General features: G+C 41.7%; 1 protein-coding gene across 3 annotated transcripts in view; it reads right to left on the reverse strand.

The window, feature by feature from the left end:
* Positions 1-13,492, reverse strand: part of ZNF333 (zinc finger protein 333) — a 34,169-nt gene extending 20,677 nt beyond the window's left edge. For 2 of the 3 annotated variants that reach the window (XM_054693336.1, XM_037506064.2), the window contains exons 1-4: positions 13,444-13,492; positions 11,307-11,340; positions 2,388-2,511; positions 1,834-1,929 (exon numbers count right to left, since the gene is read on the reverse strand). In XM_054693336.1, coding sequence (XP_054549311.1) covers positions 1,834-1,929; positions 2,388-2,511; positions 11,307-11,309 — 223 coding nt within the window. In that variant the 5' untranslated portion in view covers positions 11,310-11,340; positions 13,444-13,492. Of the gene's footprint in view, positions 1-1,833; positions 1,930-2,387; positions 2,512-11,306; positions 11,341-12,811; positions 13,255-13,443 lie in introns of those variants that run through there. The other variant, XM_054693335.1, reaches the window with a different exon arrangement.
* Between the last annotated feature and the right edge of the window lie 999 nt (positions 13,493-14,491).

Genomic DNA, 14,491 nt, shown 5'->3' on the forward strand with positions numbered 1-14,491 from the left:
GAATTCTCTCACCCTCCCACGCTTCTGACTATACCCAGTGCTTGTATAAATAAATCAATAAATCTTTAAAAAAAATAAAAATAAAAAAAAAATAAAACTGCATGGTATTGGTAAAAGAACAGACAAACGGACCAATGGAACCGAACAGAAAATCCAGAAATAAACCCACAGATTTATGGTCAGCTAATCTTTGACAAAGGAGAAAAGAATATGCACTGGAGCAAAGAAAGTTTGTTCAATAAATAGTGCTGGGAAAACTGGGTCGCTACATGCAAAAGAATGACGCTTGACTACTACCTCAAACCATGCACAAAAACCAACTCAAAATGGATTAAAGAACTAGACATAAGACCTGAAGCCGGGCCTCCCCGGTGGCGCAGCGGTTGAGCGCTGGCTGGCGAAGCTGCCCGCAGCCTCTGCAGCGCCAGTTTGATCCCTGGCCACCAGGCGAGGGTCCCACATGGCGCGCAGACCTCTCCTGCCGCCCGCTGCTCCCCTCAGCAGTGTACTTCGGTCCTCTGCCTGCTCTGCTCCCCGCTCTGGCTCTGGTGAATTCTCTCACCCTCCCTTGCTTCTGACTGTACCCAGTGTATAAATAAATAAATAAATCTTTAAAAAAAAAAAAAAAAAAAGACCTGAAGCCATAAAATATATAGAAGGAAATATAGGCAAAACACTACATGACATACACCTCAAAGACATCTTTACAGATACATTACCCAAAGCAGTGATAGTGAAGGCAAAGATAAACAGCTGGGACTACATCAAATTAAAGAGCTTCTGCACAGCAAAAGAGATAATAACTGAAACAAAGAGAAACCCCACCAACTGGGAGAACATTTTGGAACACAACACTAATCATAAAGGACTGATCACAAAAATCTACAAAAAGCTGATGAGACTCAAAAAAAAACAAAGAAAATAATCCAGTCAAAAAATGGGCAGAAGAGCTAAAAAGAAACTTCTCCAAAGAGGAAATGCAAATGGCCAACAGGCATATGAAAAATGTTCAATTTCACTTGTAATCAGGGAAATGCAAATCAAAACTACAATGAGATACCATCTTACACCAGTGAGAATGGCACATATTAAAAAAACTAGCAACAACAAATGTTAGCGAGGGTGTGGAGGAAAAGGAACTCTCCTGCACTGTGGGTGTGGAGATTTCTTGACCTATTAAAGATAGAGCTTCCATATGATCCAGCAACTCCACTCCTAGGTATTTACCCAAAAGACACAGAAACATTAATTCCAAAGGGAACCTGCACCCCTATGTTTACAGCAGCACTATTTACAATAGCTAAGCTATGGAAACAACCCAAATGCCCAAAAATAGATGACTGGATCACACATACACAATGGAATATTACTCAGCAATCAAAAAAGATAAACTCATGCAATTTGCAGCAACATGGATGGAGCTGGAAGGGATCATGCTCAGCGAAATAAGCCAGAAAGAAAAAGAAAAATATTGGATGATTTCACTCATAGCAGGAATTTAGAAAACCTAAATAAGGAACCAGGAAAAAGACTAATTAATACAATGTAAAAATCAAAATCAACAGCAACTATAGACCAGAGACACACTACAGTGGGGGACAGGGGAGAGGAGAAGAGGGACTAGGGTCAGAAAAAGGGGGTGGGAGTTGTATGGGGAATATAACCAAAATGAAAATGCAAAATTATGCAAAAATGAAAAATGATGTAAGAATTATATAAAATAAAATAATTCATAACAGAAAAAATATGCTCAGACTGACCCCTCACTGCACCACCCCGCTGACAGGTGGGTGGCAAGATCAGCACCACCCCGCTCCCCATTCCGGTACTCACCCACAGCCATGGTGCAGAGAATCCTTTGTTGTCCTGCCCTCAGCTCTCCTCTTGGTCCCACCTGGGAGACCAGACTGGGTGTGCACAATGAAGTCCCTGCTCATGGAGAAAGATATACATGCTGAGGGCTGCAAAAGAAAACAGATGCTCCAGGACTGCCCAGCTTCCACATGGGCTCCATTCTGAGTGTGAAGGTGTCAGAGAGTAGGACAGGGAGAAAAGTGATCACACCCAATTTCTCCTGTACTCAGGGAAGCTCTATCACAAGGGCCCAAACCACAAACACCCTCCTCTGTGCCCATGGAGTGGAGGCCCTCCTCTCTGCCCCATGGAGTCCTAAAGGCCAGGGCCATGCTCAGTGAGACCCACACGTGTCCTGACTATGGAAAGGCAAGCCAGTGCAAGGGATGGAGCTCTGCTACCCTGCAAAAGTCAGTGTCCATAAGTCTGGTATTGTAAAGAGACAAATGTAAGCCCACATCACATCTTTCTTCAACAGCAGGAAGTTAAGAAGCATTTGACATGCAGGAAGGACCAAGCGATGCCAGCCTTACCCCTGGGGGCCAGAGTCCTGCAGTTGTCCAGTATCACGTATCTGCACAGGTTCTGCCAAGCACCATCCAACAACGTCCACTCCTGGAGGAGCCCCAACGCCACATCCTCAAAGGTGACTGATTCCTGACACAACACACAAACTGGCCTCAACAGGTTCATCCCCCACCACTCTGCAGGACTACTGGAGAAGGGAGACCCAACACAAGAACATTAAGATAGGAAGCTCTCTGCACGCCAGGGCTCAGCAAACCTGGCCAACCACCTGCAATTGTCAATAGTTTTATTGGCACACAATCACACCCTTTGTTTACCTTTTAGTTGTTTTTGTGCTAAAACAGCAGGATTGAGTAGCTGCTTTGACAGAGATCATATGGCCTAATTGGAAAATACTTGCAATATTGAACAATATTTGTTTTCAATTGCACAGGTCCACTCACATGCTGATTTTCTTGCAAACAGATGACATAAACTCACAGTATTGATATGGCGCAACACTATAAATGTATTTTTTCTTAAGGTTTTTGTAATAACATTTTTTTTCTATCTTACTTTATTGTAAGATTACAGTATGTAATAAATATAACATGCAAAACAGTGTTAACTGACTATATTGGTAAAGCTTCTAGTTAACAGCAGGCTTTTGGGCTTGATCTCTTCATTTGTGTGAAATATGGTCCTGACTTATATGTCTATCTGGTAACCTTTCACTTGTGTTAAAATAAGATTTCTGGATCAACATGGCAGTGAAGGGACACTGGGATCAAATTCTCCCATAAAAACATTGGATAAGGGACCTCCCCAATGGCGCAGTGGTTGAACGCTGGGTTGTGAAGCTGCCTGCAGCCTCTGCAGCACCGGTATGATCCCCCGCCACCAGCAAGGGTCCCACATGGCGCACAGACCTCTCCTGCCACCCACTGCTCCCCTCAGCAGTGTACTTCGTCAGTCTGGCTGTTCTGTTCCCCGCTCTGGCTCTGGTGTATTCTCTCACCCTCTCACGCTTCTGACTGTACCCAGTGCTTGTATAAATAAATAAATATATCTTTTTAAAAAAAAATCTGATAGGGAGAAATAACAGTGAGATCCTGGCAGGACCCAAAGGCGTTAGACAGACTTGGCAGCACCTGTGATTCACTTAGACTGCCGAGGAAATTTGGAAAGACGGGAAGGAAAGAGAGAAAATCATCGGAACCTTTCTCCCCTCCTCCACCCACAAAGCTGGCCCACTACATCTAGAAGTAAAGGAGGAAAAGCTTGAAGACAACAATCCAGGAGAATCCTGAGACATCTGAGGGGTGCAGATAATGAAAGGTAGGCAAGCGGGGCCTCCCCACAGACATACAATGGTAGGAGCAGACCCCTTTATTGTGGCTTCTCCCTCCCCCTCCTCCTGGAGACCATTGGGACCATTTAACCAGTCTGTCACACTTATGTGGGAAGGACATCAGGGGGAGCCTAACAGGACTGGATGCTACATTGGGGTACTCTTAGTATCCCAAGCCCTCGGAGAGGGAGGCTGCAGGAGCCCCATCACCCACCTAACTACCTCAGAGGCCCAGAAGGTATGCCAATCCTCCCACACCCACAGCTGCAGTTCATTCCACACCCTCTGTACTTGGTTTTTTTTCTGTTTTTTTTTTTTTTTCCTTTTTACCTACACTCCCTGGGGAAGACGATCCCACTCAGCCCTACAGTGGTCCCCAGCAGACGAGACTAAAACAGCAACAATTAGCTCACTGGGAACCATCTGAATCCTGAGAAGCAATTCTCCCCCCATCTGTTTCTGTTTGTCAGTCAGCTGGTCTGTTATTCCTTAACCTCTCTATTATTTCTGTTTTCTGAGTCTTCTATCTTTCTTCTTTCTCCCCTTCAACATTACCATCACCACTTGCTCTTCTCCTTCTGCTACATTGTCTCTGCCATTACCTCCTCTTTCCTCGTCCCCCCCTTTAGTCTCTTCCTTCGAATCACCTTTGTTCCTTCTACATTTTCATATCATCCTCCTCTTTCCTCTCATCCCTTCTTTCTCTCCTTATTCTCTTTTGATCCCAGTATTCTTCTGAGACACACCTAGAAGGGAACTAGCAGTTCAACAGAGAAATACACTCCACCCAGACTGCAGGCTCCTCCCAGTGAACTTGGCCTCAGCATGTATCTGGAGGCACAGGGCTCCACACAAGATTCTCGACTACCATGCACTGAGAATTCGGATCCCATCCTATGCAGTGGGGGCCGGAAAGCAGGAGCTCCTGGTGCAAAGCGTGGATGTGTCAGGCGTGAATGTGTTTGACATGGGTGAAGAAACAGCTCAGAACAACACCTACCATGATAGAAGAGGGTCTGGAAGTATTTCCAGCCACAGCAGCTCAGACATTAGGCAGATACATCCACGCCTGAGCATGAGAAATCACAAGTCATGCCCACCAGCACCAATGGTACAGCGGCACTACAAACAGAACAAAGGCTAACAACGGGAAGAAAGAAAATTACAAATGATCAAGCAGGCCCGTCTGGGAACAATACACCACAGAAAGAAATTCAATGTCCAGAACCTGATAACATGGATGCAAAAAAACATGTCCATCTAACAGACAAAGAATTCAAAAAGGCCATAATGAAAACAATTAAAGAGTTAAGAGAAAACGTAGAAAGAGGTAAGAATATAATCAATGAACTGAGGAAGAAAGTGAAGGAACTGGAAGATATCCAGAGATCAGCAGAGGAGCTCAAGAATTCGGGGAAAATGGGCCTCCCTGATGGCACAAGGGGTTAAGGCGCAACCTATGAAGCTGTCCACAGCCTCTACAACACGAGTGTGATTCCCCGGCCGGCTAGGAAGCAACCCACATGGTGCAGCAGACCTCTCCTGTTTCACCTGCTGCTCCCCTCAGCTGTGTATTTCAGTCAATCCACCTGTTCTGCTCCCCACTCTGTCTCTAGTAAATCCTCTCATGCCCCACACCTCTGGCCTGTACCCCAGTTCTTGTATGTATAAATAAATAAATCTTTAAAAAACAAAAAGAATTTGGGGAAAAGCCATGAAAACAGAATGGAAAAAATGGAAGAACAAATCAGTACTCTCAAAGATACAGACATAAAAAGAACCAAAAAAGAAAAGGAAAGAGAAGTACAAATAAAAATGAATGAAGAAATGCTTCAAGAACTGACACTAGTTCTTGAAGGAAAATTAAGAATCACAAATCCCAAAAGGTGAGGAGAGAGACCAAGGAATGGAGAAACTATTCAAGGAGATAACTGAAGAGAACTTCCCAAGCATGAAAAAGGAAATGAAAACAGACATACAGGGAGCTAGAAGAAGACCAAATTACCACCATAAAAGGAAAACGACAGCAAGACACATATAGTAAAGTTTCCAAAGGTCCAAGACAAGGAAAAAATAATGAAACTGACAAGGTGAAGAAAGAGATAACCTATAAAGGAAAACCTATCAGGCTAACATCAGACTTCTCCAACGATACACTAAGGGCAAGAAAAGAATAGAGTGACATATTTAACAAACTCCAAGTCAACAAATTCCAACCAGGAATACTCTACCCTGCAAAGCTCTCCTTCCTCTATGAAGAAAAAAATAAAAACCTTCTCAGATAAACAAAATCTCCAGAAATTCATTACTACTGAATCCCCACTCTAGAAATATTACAAGAAACCCTAAAGCCAAAACAAACAAAGGAATGAATAGGAAGAACAGACTAAGGTAAGGAATAGAATCACAAAAGGCAAACAAAATGGCTACTAAGGATGCCTGTGTATCAATATTAACTCTAAATGTAAATGGACTAAACTCATCAATAAAAAGACACAGAGTAGCAGGCTGGATTAAAAAACAGAACCCAAATATATAAAATAAATAAATAAATAATGGTTGATTACCTATTTGAAAAAAAAAAAACAGAACCCAACGTTTTGCTGTCTACAGGAAACACATTTAACTACAAAAGATAAACATAGATTGAAAGTAAAAGGTTGGAAAACTATCCTACAAGCAAATGGACAAAAAAAGAAGGCAGGAACAGCTATACTTACATCAGATAAAATAGACATCAAACTAAAAAAAGTAAAAAGAGACATAGATGGTCATTACATTATGATTAGGGGACAATATATCAGGAAGGCATAACACTCATCAACATATACTCACCAAATGAAGGCGCATCAATATATATCAGACAATTACCATCATCTCTGAAAACAGACATTAGAGAAAATCCATATGTAGTAGGAAACTTCAACACACCACTTTCACCAAAGGACAGATAAACAAGATAAAAAACAAGTAAGGACAACAAAGCTCTAAATAAGGACCTATACCTAGACCTCATGAGCTTAACAGACATCTATAGGACATTGTCCCTAAAAAAATCCGAGTACACATTTTTCTCTAGTACACACAGATGATTCTCTAAGATCAATCACATACTGAGACACAAGACAAACATCAACAGATAAACTAAGATCAAAACAATACCAACTATCTTCTCTGATCATAAAGGCATCACACTAGAAATAAACCATGAAAAGAAAGCAAGGAACCCTCCTATCTCCTGGAGATTGAAACCCACATTACTGGAAGACCATTGTATCAATGAGGAGATCAAAGAAGAAATTTAAAAATACCTCAGATGAATGACAATGAGAACACAAATCTACAGAATGTATGGGACACAGCAAAAGTAGTTATAAAAGGAAATATATAGCAATATAGGCTCACATCAAGAAAGAAGAATTCAAAAAACAACTTAATCCCCCATCTTAAAGAACTGGAAAAAGAACAAAAACAACAACAACAACAACAAAAAAAAAACCCAAAAGACAGTAGAAGAAAGGAAATAATAAAAACCAAAGCAGAAATAAAATGAAATAGAAGTTCAAAAAAATCCAAAAGATCAATGAAACCAAAAGTTGGTTCTTTGAAAAATAAACAAAATAGAAAAACCTCTAGTCAGGCTCACTAAGAAAAAACAGGAGAAAGCACAAAAAAATAGGATCATAAATGAAAGAGGATAAATTACCACAGACACAGCAGAAATCAAAAGAATAATCAGAGATTGCTATGAACAGTTATACGCAAACAAGTTCAATAATCTAGAAGAGATGAACAAATTCCTAGAACAATATAATCATCCAAAGCCAGATAAAGAAGAAATAGAACACCTAAACAGACCAATTACAAGCAGTGAAATTGAACAGTAATCAAAATCCTCCCCAAAACAAAGGCCAGGACCAGACAGCTTCACAAATGAATTCTACCAAACGTTCAGAAATGAACTAGTGCCTATTCTGCACAAATTCTTTCAAAAAATTGAAAAGGAATTGGGGGGTTGGGGGCGGGAGGGGAAGGATTGGGGTCAGAATGGGGCGTTTGCAATTGTATGGGGGAATATAAAAATAAAATTTAATATTAAAAAAATAATAATAATAAAAAATTTAAAAAAAAAATTGAAAAGGAAGGAATACAACCAAAAACATTACATAAAGCCAATATTACACTAATACCAAACACAAACAAGGAAAACACAAAAAAGGAAAACTACAAGCCAATCTCTCTAATGAACACTGATTCAAAAATCCTAGTCAACAGAATCAAACAATGCGTAAAAAGATAATTCACCATGACCAAGTGGGATTTATTTCTGGGGCACAAGGATGGTTCAACAACCGAAAATCAATAAATGTAATCCAACGCATCAACAAAAAGAAAAATAAAAACCATATGATCATATCAACAGATGCTGAGAAAGCATTTGACAAAGTTCAACATCCATTTATGATGAAGGTGCTCAAAATTCTCAGGATAGAAGAAACATACCTTAACATAATAAAGGACATAAACAAACCCCTAACCAATATCATTTTCTTTTTTTTTTTTTTTTTTTTTTTATAGAGGCATGCTTTATTTATTTGTTTGCTGGTTTGTTTGTTTGTTTTGTTTGTACATGCACTGGGTACAGTCAGAAGCGCGGGAGGGTGAGAGAATTCACCAGAGCCAGAGCAGGGAGCAGAGCAGGCAGAAGGACCGAAGTACACTGCTGAGGGGAGCAGCGGGCGGCAGGAGAGGTCTGCACGCCATGTGGGACCCTCCCCCGGTGGCCGGGGAGCAGCCGGGGATCGAACCGGCGCCGCAGAGGCCGCGTGCAGCTTCGCAACCCAGCGCTCAACCGCTGCGCCACCGGGGAGGCCCAATATCATTTTCAATGGTGAAAAGCTAAAAGCCTTTCCCATAAGATCGAGAACAAGACAAGGATGTCCACTCTCACCACTGCTGTTCAATATAATACTGGAAGTCCAGCCAGAGCAATAAGATAAGAGAAAGACACACAAGCAATACAAAAGGGAAAGAAGAAGTAAAACTATCACTGTTTGCAGATGATATGATAATATACACAGAGAATCCAAAAACTCCACAGGAAAACTAATCAAAATAATCAACCAGTTTAGTGAAGTAGCAGGACACAAACGACACAAAAATCAGCTGCCTTCCTGTGCACAAACAATCAATGTGAAAAAGAAATTTTTTAAAAATCCCTTTTATAATTGAAACAAAAAAAGTCAAATATCTGGGAATTAACCTAACAAAAGAGGTGAAGGACCTATACAAAGAAAACTATAAAATTTTGTTAAAAGAAATAGAAGACACAAGAAATGGAAAGACATCCCCTGCTCATGAATCAGAAGAACTAACATTATCAAATTGGCCATCCTACCGAAAGCAATTTACAGATTCAACACTATTCCAATAAAAATTTCAATGACATTCTTCAAAGAGATAGAACAAATATTGATGAAATTCATATGGAACCACAAAAAAACTCTGAATAGCCAAAGCTCTCCTAACCAAAAATAAGCAGAATGGAGGTATCACATGCCCAGACTTCAAACTATAGTACAAATCTATAATAATTAAAACTATGGTACTGGAACAAAAACCGACACACAGAACAATGGAATCGAATAGAAAACCCAGAAATAAACCCACAGATTTATGGAAAACTAATCTTTAACAAGGGTGCAAAGAATATGCAATGGAACAAGGACACTTTGTTCAATAAATAGTGCTGGGAGAACTGGACTGCTACAGGCAAAAAAATGAAGCTAGACTACTACCTCACACCATGAGCAAAAACCAACTCAAAATGGATAAAAGACTTGGACCTAAGACCTGAAACTATAAAGTATACAGAAGAAAGTACAGGTAAAACATTACAAGACATACATCTCAGTAACATCTTTAAAAATACATCCCCCAAAGCAAAGAAAGTGAAGGAAAAGATGAATAGGTGGGACTACATCAAATTTAAAAGCTTCTATACAGCAACAGAGACATTAACCAAAACAAAGAGATACCCTACTGACTGGGATAAAATTTTTGCACACAATACTAATGAAAAGGGAGTGATTACAAAGATCTACAAAGAACTCACACACTCAACAAAAACAAAGTAAACAATCCAGTCAAAAAATGGACAGAAGAGCTGAAAAGACACTTCTCCAAAGAGGAAGTGCAAACGGCCAAGGGGCATATGAAAAAATGTTCAATATCATTTGTAATCAGGGAAATGCAAATCAAAACCACAATGAGATACCACCTTACACCAGTGAGAATGGCACATATTTAAAAAACAGGAAAAAACAAATGTTGGCAAGGATGTGGAGAAAAAGGAACTCTCCTACACTGCTGGTGGGAATGAAAACCGGTCCAACCTCTATGGAAAGCTGTATGGAGGTTCCTCAGTCTACTAAAAATGGAGGTTCCATATGACCCAGCAATTCCACTCCTCAGAATCTACCCAAAGGACACAAAAACACTAATTCAAAAGGATACCTGCACCCCTATGTTTATTGCAGCACTATTTACAATAGGTAAGATATGGAAATAACCCAAATACCTCAAAATAGATGACCGGATCAAGAAGATATGGTGTATATATACACAATGGAATATTATTCAGCAATCAAAAAAGATAAATTCATGCCATTTGCAGCAACATGGATGGAACCACAAGGGATTATGCTCAATGAAATAAGCCAGAAGGAAAAAGAAAAATATTGTATAAGTGAAATCGTATATTGTATAAGAAAAATATTGTATAAGTGAAATCGAGGAATGTAGGAGAACCAAATAAGGGACCAGGGGAAAAAAATAATTATAAATTAAAAAACAAAATCAACAGGCAACTATTAATCAGAGACACTCTGCAGGGGAAGGGGAGGGATCAAAACAGGGGAGGGAATGTGTTATTACACAGGGGACTATGGTGATAGTGCACAGGTGAATTAGTGTGAGAACTTTGCAGGGACTATACCTGAATGATGTAAAATATATATTAAATTAAATTAAATTTTTAAAAAAATAAGATTTCTGTTGTCTGAAAAACTCCATGAGCTTTTAGTTTCAGGATTCTCTCGAGCAGCTCTGTGCCATAGAATTCTCTGTGAAAAAGGAATGTTCTATTCTGTCCTCTCCAAAAAGGCAGCCACCAGCACTTGTGGCCATTGAGCAGTAGAGAAATGTGGCTTAGGCAACTGAAAAACTAAGTTTTTTTTTTTTTATTTGATTTCAGTTAATTTAAATTTGAATTTATACAACCACATATGCTTTCCGTAGGTCTCACAACGGGTAGCGGGAAGGAGCTCTGCAGCTGCCGTCTAGAAATGAGACCTGTACTGCAGATTTTAGGATTAGGACAGAGTCCCACATCACTGTGGGAACCCTCCTCCTATGCCTGTTTCTCTAGAAGTCATGCACTAAAAGAGATCTCCAGGTCCCTTCATTAGGGCTAAGAAGCTCCACACTTCTCCTCTGCTTGCTACCTGAACTGAGGGGTGGAGAGAGGGAAAAGGACCCAGAGTACATAATTTCCACTCCAATACCACCATCCTGATTCCTCCAACACACTCACCATAACACCAGAGCCAGGGTTTCAGGCATCCTCCCTGAAATAAAAAGAGAATGAGGTCAAAGAAGTACAACATCAAGCAGGGATCAAATTGCAGTAATTACATTTTTGTGGGCTACAACTAGGGCAGCCAAGTGAAAAAGCCTTACGTGGAATTTAGCTCAAAAATGGATCCAAATTCTCTAAATTATACCTCCAATATGTCTCAAACATTCCAACTTTTCCAATACCACAATCATTATCAAGTCCCAGCTACCATCATCTGAGTTCAGAATTTATTCAAACTACTATATATATGGAGTCATCATATACATATAGATTAAAATGGATTACCCATTCACTCTAATCCATCCTAAACTCCATGCTCAATCCAGGAGTTAGCATTTTGTTCAAGTAACAAAATCATCTCGCTTCCAAACCAAAATTCTGATTCAGTGGCTTTCCAAAGACCTTAGAACAAGATCCAAAATTTCCCATAACCTCCAGGATCCTGCTTCCTCTACAACCTGATTTATCCATTCTACACTTCGTTTTCTCTGCATTACCTTTCTGTGTCTTTTCTCAAGCTGTGCGCTGCCTGAGCAATTGTGCATCTGGAATGTACTCTCAAATCTCCTCCCCACTCTTAATTCCACAGCCACAATCATTATCAGCCAACCCCTTGCTGGATACATCTTTTAGGTTCAAATATTTGTCCCTTTGAAGATGTGTTCCTCCCCAAGCTCCCCTGCTCTATGTTCCCACATCACTCTCATCATTATTAATTTAAAATTTGTCTTCTCAGCCAAAATAAAACCTCTGCAGGAGGAAGTATCAACTCTATTTGGGTTACATTGATTGACCCCCTCTCTCCTTTCTCTCCCTCTCCAAAGGAGAGGTGGCGCAGGCGGTTGAGCGCTGCACTGTGAAGCTGTCCGCAACCTCTGCAGCCAGGGAGCAACCCACATGGAGCAGCGGACCTCTCCTGTCTCTCCTGCTGCTCCCCTCAGCAGTGTATTTCAGTCAGTCTGCCTGTTCTGTTCTCCACTGTTTCTGGTGAATCCCCCACACACACACAACTTCTGGCCTGTACCCTGGTTCTTGTATGCATAAATAAATATATCTTTAAAAAAAAAAAAAAAGATAACCCCAATGAAAATGTATTAATCAACACTATCCGCGATTAATTCAGTATAGCTAGCCTAAGGAAGGCCCATGCCTGCATACATACACACACACACACACACACACACACACACACACACACACGATATACCACAAAAATCAAATATAAAAGTGACTTAAAATGCCTGTGTAACATAAATCACAATATTAGATATCAGAAAGCGCTAAGAAATATCTCAATTTGAATACTAAAAAAGGCTTATGTCATCTTTTCCTTCATGTGGTTTTGATTGTAATTTACAGTATTAAGGTAACAGTCAAGGGGGAAAAAGTGAATAGTCTTACTTTTCCTTTATGATAAGACTTGTAAAACAACTGAGAAATAGCTTTTAAGATATCCTCACCTCTCAGTTGGTGGAGGGCAAGGGAGAATTGATGCCCAAGGTCAAAATAAAAATCACAAATTAAAAGCTCTTTTAAAAGAAAGAAAACAAAGGAAATGGAAATGAAAGCTAAATTAACAGTTCCTAAACTATCTAATTCATCCCGTGCTAGAAGATGCGTCCCATTTTTCAAATTCACTCGACAAGTCACTCATCGATTTACACATGTAGACTCAGACCTAACTTTCCAGTTGCGGAGCTAGATGCTATGAAGTGACATGAATGACAGGTGAGTTACTAATAAGGTTATCTTGCATCAGGTGAGGGGATGGGGTCCCACAGTGCGGGGAGGTCGGGTGTGGGATGTGGATCGGCCGGCATCACCATGCCCGAGCTGCAAAACCTGCACCGTTACGGTGTCCCCAAGGACTGGGGATGAGGGCCCCGTCTACCCGCCGGGTGTGCCCGAGAGGGGCGGGCGCGGCCGGGGGCACCCAGCTGTGAGGCGGAATTGTCGGGCCCCATTCCAGCCCCGAGGGACTGCGGAGGTGAAGCCCCTGGACCAGCCCCTGGACCCGGCGGCTGTCCAGGCCCTTCCGGCAGCTCACCGCCCCCGCCGCGCCCTCCCCGCCCCCCAGGGGGCTGGGCCACACCTGCACACCGGCCGGAGACACCCCCACCGCCGGGGCCGCGAGGCCCGCGCCGCCGCCGCCGCCGGTCGCCGCCGGTCGCCGCCGCGCACTTCCGCTTCCGGTTTCGGGACCGCCGGGAGCGGAAGCAACTGGGGTGCTAGATGGCGGTGGAAAGCCTAGCTCCTTTGTCACGCAGCCACGGAGGAGAGAGTCTAGCGTTTCTATTCGGGGGAGTGTGTGGGTTTGGCTAGGCAGGCCTGAGGGACGCTTGGCGGAGGTTCGACCGCCCCTGGAGAGTGAAGTTGGGGCGGGGCCTAAGCCCGGGACCGGGTTGGGGCGGAGCTTAAGTGTGCCGGGCGGTGGGGGCGGGACTCTCGCTCGGTGGGCGGGGAATGGGGCGAGCTCGCCGCCGCCGAGGGGGTAGTCGGTGTGTAACTCACCCCTCTCGCCCGCCTCCTCTGCCCACCTCTGCTTTTTTCCTTTGGCTTGATCCAATACGCTACAAAAACATATCCGTACATAAGATTTGCTTTTCAGTATAATTCCTTATGAAATAGTTTTTTTCTACACGTTTATAACCAAAAATAAATAGCAAAAAAAAAGTTCAAGACAATAGTGTGACTGATCATTTCTAACTATATGTTTCTTACATTGTATTGAAAATACCTATACACAGGAAGTTTAAGGGGGGAGGGAGGAGCTCTCATTTGATCCCTAAATTTCCCTCCCTAGAAACAACCGCTCTAACCAGATCCCTGATATTCTTTATGTTCCAAGCATGAGTATGTGTTATTCCTTCACTAAGTATCTATATACCATCAGTTGATTGCTACATACCAGGTGCTGTGGTTACAGTAACACTCCATAGGGAAATGGAGAAAGAAGTTGATTCATAAAACTAACTAAATAAAACTAACTCAACACATTGTAATATGTGCTTCATTAATAGAATATTTTAATTGATGGGATTTAGACGGGAAATCATAAATTTGGCATGGTTGAAAGTGGGTCTTGAAGGATGACTACTTAGTTATGGGGTATTGGAAACATTGCAGGTTGGGGATTATAG

The sequence above is a fragment of the Talpa occidentalis genome, unplaced genomic scaffold (assembly GCF_014898055.3).
Source record: "Talpa occidentalis isolate TD23 unplaced genomic scaffold, MPIMG_talOcc4v2.1 talOcc4.12, whole genome shotgun sequence".
NCBI classification, from domain to species: Eukaryota; Metazoa; Chordata; class Mammalia; order Eulipotyphla; family Talpidae; genus Talpa; species Talpa occidentalis.